Source organism: Nymphaea colorata, chromosome 1 (assembly GCF_008831285.2).
Source record: "Nymphaea colorata isolate Beijing-Zhang1983 chromosome 1, ASM883128v2, whole genome shotgun sequence".
Classification (NCBI taxonomy): Eukaryota; Viridiplantae; Streptophyta; class Magnoliopsida; order Nymphaeales; family Nymphaeaceae; genus Nymphaea; species Nymphaea colorata.
This window is the reverse complement of record NC_045138.2, coordinates 11,781,859-11,789,338: the sequence shown is the minus strand read 5'-3', so window position 1 is coordinate 11,789,338 and position 7,480 is coordinate 11,781,859. Positions and strand designations below refer to the sequence as shown.

The following is a 7,480-nucleotide window of genomic DNA, read 5'->3' as shown; positions in this document are numbered from 1 at the left end:
TATAAAAGTTTTGAAAAATGATATTTCAGCCTCTATCAAAATTTAGAAACTTTAACTCTACTCCCTTCATGAAAATTTTCCTACTCCACCTCTCATAGAGCTAGCAAGTTACTTCTATCACATATACAAAAACCTTATCATGTATTCCTTCATGCTGGTTGTATGGTGCCTATGAGAGAAATGGATTGAAAGTCGTGTATGTACAAGTGCATAAATGCAAACTAATCAACAACTACAAGGGCGCACCCACTAAACCCGATCAACTATGTTCAAAGCGTTATATGTCTATTCTCCTCATCTCCTCCTCGACCAGGGGCCAAAGGTAGCCATGGGCACAATTAGACCTGGGCAACGGGTCGGGCCGGCCCGTCAAGCTCGAAACCCGGCCCGGTCCGTTTGATAATAAAAAATATTTTTTAATTATAAAATAAATTTTTAGTAATATAAAATATATTTTTACTAATAAAATATATATTATTAAATTTTAAAAAATTTAAAAAATTATTTTTTAATTTATAAACTTGTTGAGCCGAGCCGACCCGGGCCACACATCAAGCCTGGGCCCAGCCCCAACCCGACCGCGGTACCCGGCCCGTTGCCAAGTCTAAGTACAATGTCAAAATTATATTCTCATATTATATTCCACGAAAATTTACTTTATTTATATGATGGGGGCTCTTTAAAAATTAAAGGTTTTTATAATCAGTGTGCCCTTTATCGAGAATTTTCTGGCTCAACCTGGCCTTTGTTACTTTTTCATCTGAAGGATTTAAACGCACCTAAAGTGCAAGAGTGGATTTTTTAGGGTTAAGAGCGATTGACAACAAAAGCGCCGCTCTTGTACGATCATGCCTTGGAGGATTTTACACTTATCGACATTTAACCCAAAATGTCTACTCATTTTACACTTAACTTTATCATAGTTCTACTACTGATGCATTTTGTTCAGTTCATTAAAATCCACAACAACATCTCAGTGTGTTTATTTCTACATCTTCCAGTGGGAGGACTTCCAGCTGCAGCAGCAGGTGGGCTGAGGCTCAGTTCATCGATTGCTGTGTTGATCCTAAGTAAGATCCACTGCTACCTATTCAATTTCCCACAACCTTATTGATTGGAATTGAATTGATGACTTAATTTGGAAAATGTATCCACTTGGAACTCAGTTTCTCCAGTAATACCAAACCACCTCATCTCAAAATCTAGTCGTAATAACTGCAGTTTCCAAAGTTCATTTTCAACCGGGTGAAAGAAATTGATGTGACTTTGATTGTGACAACACTGTAAGATTTGCATGTGGGAAGAAGAGGATGCTTGATGGGTGACGAGGGGAATCTTCAAATGTTCAAAAATACGTCTAAATAATTCCCAGATGCGCCCCGTTCTCTTTGATATGTAGCCGACGTGACGTCCTCTTCTCTTTCTCCCTCTCTCTGTTGTTTCTGAGTGGCTGCTACCATGGCGCTTGCTCCATCTCCTTCCTCCTTTCTGAACCCTAACCCTAGTGCCAACCCTAATCGTCTCTTTTCTTCCTCACCCATCCCCACGCTAAGCACCGGAGGGTTTGCGAATGGACCGACTCTTGGATGGAATCCTCCTAGCAGAAGGTCCTGGAAGCGTCTGGAATGCTCAGCCAGCGCGATAGCTCCGTCGTCCTCGTCGCCGTCAGCGCTGACGGACGGCGCAGTGGCGGGGGTGGACCGCGTGGGGTCGCTGAGCCAGGTCGCCGCTGTACTCGGCTGCCAGTGGGGAGACGAGGGCAAGGGCAAGCTCGTCGACATCCTCGCCAGAAGCTTCGACATCGTCGCCCGTTGCCAAGTAAAGCCTGCCTCCGCACTGCTAATTACTGTATTTCCTCTCGTTTTCATCGTTAAGGCGTGTATTGTTGGTCACCTTCGATAACAGCTAGAGTTTTCCTTTTTTGTTGTGTATTTCTTTTCAAAGATTGATGTTTTGGTGGCAGGAAGTTGTTACGTGCTTCATGTTTAGGATTTGATTCCCCGATTGCCAATGCCTAGTAATTTTTGAGCTTAAATCTTGTTGATTCTCTACCTCTTATGGTTTGAAATGGTACGAACGATGTGATAAATAAGAAGCTGTTTGATCCTCTGTTTTATATGAGAAGGTGATGGCCATTTAATTTGCGACCTTATGTGGTTCGACTTTGTGGGATTGGCCGAGATAATTCAGGAATTGTGAAATGTTATCGCTTATTCTTCTGTGGGCGTTTTTGAGGTTGGCTGGGGAAAACATGGAGTATTCCTACTGTGGCTGTGCTGCTGCGATGGTGGAATATGATTTCAGGAAAGGATGTGTTCATGAACATGTACTCGTCTTTCAAATTTTTGAAGATAGAATTATAGAAATACCAAGATTGCAATCTTCTGCCAATTCACTCGGTCTTAGCTTGAGAAGAGCAGAGACCAGGTCTCCTGTTGCTATTTGGTGGCCATTTACAATAGTATTTTTTTTATTTGAACGAAGCTTATTCTTGCTGAGATTGAACTAAATCCTATTCGAGAAAACTGGATTAATAGTTAAGAATTGGCGGTTTGTTTTTTTGTGCTGGGAGCCAGCTCACTAATGAAAATTTCACTGTAGATGTTGGTATTAAGTGCATAAGATGCTTATTTCAGTTTTATTAATTTTTCTACAGCAAGCTTGGTTCATTAGCTCCAACGTTGTGTGCATAACTTCATGATGATATCCCCAACTATTGGACATAATTAGGTTTATGCATTCTATCTCCAACTTCTATTATTTTTCTGGTTCTTGATTTTTGGTGTCAAAGTTTTGAAAATTGTCTTCACTTGAGATGCATTATAGGTTTGGACCGTTTGGTCCCTTTAAACCAATTTGGCTGCTGCGGTTTTGTCATTGTTTCACCTTACAAAGGTTACATGAGCTGAATATTTGGAAAAATATGCAACAATTAGTGTATATAAACCAATATAGTTGCTGAGAGTTGTCATCCCTTTGCTTTGCAAAATGTTCATGATCTATAGCCTCACAATCAGAGAAATTGTGTTGTACAAATATGTCTTCAGCTATTTATTTTTATTCTGTAGGTTTAAAGGAAAAGGCAACTTTTATTATTATGGGTCTTGTCTTAATGTCCTTAGAAGCTTATGCATGGTATTTAGATAAAGCACTTCTTAAATTTTTCCTTTTTGACTTGTAAAAGAATTCATCAGATCATTATTTTGTTATTCACAATGTTTTAAAACCTTATGACTCAGGACTTGACTTGTCCATTCTCGATTCGTGACTCGGCTGGTCAACTTGGTGACTTGAGCCAGTTTTGTTAACTATTGTTTTCAAAGGGAAAAAACAAAATATAACTTGCCATTTAAATATAAGAAGTTTATAGAATGACTTGATTACATGTATAACTCAGAATTAAGTCAACCAAATATCAAGTAATAATAACTAAGTTTTATTTCCTCATGTGATGACAAGAAACTGAATAACTAAGCCACTGATGCTACTTTATTGTTCCATACTTCAACATAAATAAGTAGTAAGTATCAATATTATCAAAAAAACAACTCAACAAAAAAACAATGTTAAACTCAATGTATTCAACATATACAACTACTGATTAGTTATTCAACACTTATGTATATGTTATGTAAAACTAAAAGTCCAAAATAAAGAGCCCAATGCTGAGTTTCTGACCAAGTTCTTTTTGTTGAATCAGATAGAGTTTCATTGTGCCAAACCGAGTTTGGCCGTGTCAAACCAAGTCATGCTGAGTTGCAGGTAAAAACGAGTCTCTTTACTGGGTTGTCTTGATAAGGGGCCGAGTCAACTCAGCAAGTTTTAAAAGGCTGGTTTTCCAAATAGCATGACTATGAATTATAGCTTATTTCCTTTTTATGGCCACTAGTTGAATTGAGAAACCCAGTCCTGGATTCTCATGGGAGCTGTGGTGAAATTCTACTAGTCCTCCTTGACGCCCATGAAGTACAGCCAGATTTGCTCATGCAAGGAATGGTACTCATGCAATTGGAACCATTACTGTCCATCTGACAGCCATGGCCTGCAGCAATTCCTTGGGATCTCATTGTAGTTTATGTTGCAATGTACCTTCTTTCCTTCTGGCTATTTGATTGTGAACTTCCTGCTTCTCGGTTAGTGTTGACCTTTTGAGTTGCAGGATGTAGTATCATTGTGCTTCTGGATGTCATTGACTCCACGAGTTTTAAAACACTGCTTGTGGGAATATAGTACCAGCGTCCTTCTGCATGTCATGTTTTACTGCAAGCATAGAGTTCTACAGGGTGGATTTTGTCATTTGTGGTATTTCACATGTTTAGTTTTCCATGTGTTCAGTTTTCACTTCTTGATACATATATAATTTTTCATGTCATATTGCTGCCATACTGGATTTTGCAAGGGTGAAGTAATTTTGAGTGATAGATTCTATGTTTTCTTCCTGCTCACAGAAAATCATGTCATGGGTAAAACTTTTGCCTCTCTTGATGTTAGGGAGGAGCAAACGCGGGCCATACAATCTATAATGATGAAGGAAAAAAGTTTGCCCTCCATCTTGTTCCTTCAGGAATACTTAATAAAGATACAATTTGTGTAATTGGAAATGGAGTTGTTGTTCATCTTCCAGGTCTTTTCAAAGAAATTGACGAGTTAGAGTCCAGTGGAGTTTCCTGCAAGGAAAGAATATTGGTGTCTGATAGGGCACATTTGTTGTTTGACTTTCATCAAGTTGTTGATGGCCTTAGAGAAGAGGAGCTTGCCAAATCTTTCATCGGGACAACAAGGAGGGGGATTGGGCCATGTTATTCAAGCAAGGCTATTCGCCATGGCATAAGAGTATGTGATTTGATGCATATGGACCTTTTTGAGGAGAAACTTCATATTCTTCTGTCAGATGCTGCATCACGATTTAAAGGATTCAAGTATACATCAGATGTGCTTAAGGATGAGGTTGAACGCTACAAGAAATTTGCTTTGCGGTTAAGTCCTTTTATTGCTGATACTGTTCATGTAATGAACGAATCAATCGCACAGAACAAGAAGATACTAGTTGAAGGTGGCCAAGCAACCATGTTGGATATCGATTTTGGAACTTATCCTTTTGTGACTTCTTCTAGCCCATCAGCAGGCGGAATTTGCACAGGGCTGGGAATTGCCCCAAGGCGTTTGGGTGATCTTATCGGAGTAGTAAGTGCATTTACTGTTTTACTCTCTGTTCTCTTCAATTATCTTCATTGGTCAGATGTTGGTTGTCTCAATAATTGGTCTTCTAATTCAGGTAAAGGCCTATACTACAAGAGTTGGTTCAGGCCCTTTTCCAACTGAGCTTTTAGGCAATACTGGTGATGTTCTTAGATCCGCTGGGATGGAATATGGCACAACTACTGGTCGTCCACGGCGCTGTGGCTGGCTTGATATTGTTGCACTGAAATATTGTTGTCAAATCAATGGATTTTCATCTTTGAACCTCACCAAACTAGATGTCTTGTCTGAACTTTCTGAGGTTAAGCTTGGAGTCTCCTACAGGAAAATTGGTGGCAAGGTGCTTGATTCTTTCCCTGCAGACCTCAACACACTTGAACAGTTGCAGGTATGTCATTTACATCATCAAGATTACCTGTAACAAGACTGGCTCCACAGCCTTCAATTTTACATGAGTTAGTTTTCTTGTCTTTCATTTGATGAAATGATGATTTTCTATGTACCAGAGTGGGAACTTTTCTTTGTATTTGGTTGTCAGAAGTTATTCCATTTATTTCACTGCTTCTTATGTGACTCTGCAATTAGGCTGAACATGCTGTTTTCTGTTAGTTGGTTCTTGACTTGTCAGAATGTTGAATATGATGATGGGGACAATTTTTCTTTTTCTCACTACGTAGGTTCATGTTGGTTTATATTTATTGACATCCAACTGCTATATGCAGTTTTATGCTTGTTTGTTGCATGGTTTCAAGTTTACAGTTATATCTAAGAAAGACAATTATGAGGGGTTTGCTTAGCACAGACCCATGAGCATAACAAAATTTTTCTATGCATAAAGTATTTATATTTGAACCATTGATGAAATGGTATGTAATGGCATTGACGTGGGGCAACATGGTGGTATTTTACACTCCAATTTGGAAACGATCAGTATTCTTGGATTCATAATGTTCTAGCTTTTGAATGTTGAAATACTGACCTCCAAATTTACAGGCTTTTGTACTTTTCTATGCAAACGTGACAATTAGCTACTGTGACTGAATCATGTGCATTTTTCACCTCCACTTTTTTCTTTTTTATTTTTTTTATTTTTCTATTTCAGATGTTGCAAGGAAATGTATCCTAATGGTACCTTAGCTTATTGACTCATTTCATGTGCATCCTGCTCAGGTTGAGTATGAAACCTTACCTGGATGGCAGACTGATATATCTTCTGCAAGAAGCTTTGAGGAATTTCCTCCTGCTGCTCAGCATTATGTAACACGGATAGAGGAGCTTGTCGGGGTGCCTATTCATTATATTGGTGTTGGACCGGGTCGTGATGCACTTATATACAAATAATTTATTTTGGTGCTCAAAGTATGTTACTGAAATAATTTCCGCAAGCAATTGCCATTTCATGGTTTTGTAACTCTTCAAGTCTTAACTGCTTAAATTGCCTTGCAACTCCATAGCAGGAGGTAAATTGCTATGGTTCTTTTGTAGCCATACTACTTTCAACCAGGTTCTGAGCAAGTCTAATATTATTCTATTGGCTAATGATCTTCTCTATCATTTTGCTTGTTCACGTGTTTCCTGTGGTCAACTCTTGAAGTTGATTCTTTCAAACAGTTATGGTGGGTATTAAATTATGTCTGCTGTGTAGAGATTGTATTGAAGAATTGTCTTAATGAAACTATTGGTTTCTTATGACCCAGTGTCATAATGTTGGTAATGTGAGACTTGGTGCGGGAGTGATGACGGTGGAGAAAGGTGACATCTTGCTAGTTTAAGCTGGAGCACGGGCTCTTTAGTCTTTAGATTTGATGTTGTATGTTATAGATTCTAATCTATTGACCTGAATGTAATTTAGCCTTAGAATGTTGGGGGACCACCGATCAAACCTCATGGTTTAATCTCTTAATCCTATGTTTGGATGGAGGAAAAGAGAGGGAAAATGAAGGGAAAGAATGGACAAACCTGTGTTTGGGGTGTCAAGTTATATAGGAGTGGAAAGAAAAGATTAGACAAAAGCTGAGTTTGGATAAGAAATAAATGAAAGGAGAGAGACAAAGAAAAGGAAAATGATGTGTATTGTCAATCCGCCCAGAAAAGGGAAGTTTGTGAGGGAAATGAATGAAAATACAGTCAGTGACATATTTACATTCAGTAGTCTCCCTCTCTCCCTTTTGACAGCAGGGTGCGGGGTCTATTGCAGCCCCTCTCTTGAGTTTCTTCGTGTGGAGCAAATTCCTAATTCAGAAAAAAAGGATTGGTTGGGAAGACACCCAACAAGAAAAGG

General features: G+C 38.9%; 1 protein-coding gene across 1 annotated transcript; it reads left to right on the top strand.

Moving 5' to 3' along the window:
• The first annotated feature begins 1,354 nt into the window (after positions 1-1,354).
• LOC116263725 (adenylosuccinate synthetase, chloroplastic) lies at positions 1,355-6,738 on the top strand. Its single transcript, XM_031643473.2, has 4 exons — positions 1,355-1,818; positions 4,492-5,184; positions 5,276-5,587; positions 6,370-6,738. The coding sequence occupies exons 1-4, from the start codon at positions 1,459-1,461 to the stop codon at positions 6,538-6,540; spliced, it is 1,536 nt and encodes a 511-aa protein (XP_031499333.1). The 5' UTR covers positions 1,355-1,458; the 3' UTR covers positions 6,541-6,738.
• Positions 6,739-7,480: the final 742 nt, after the last annotated feature.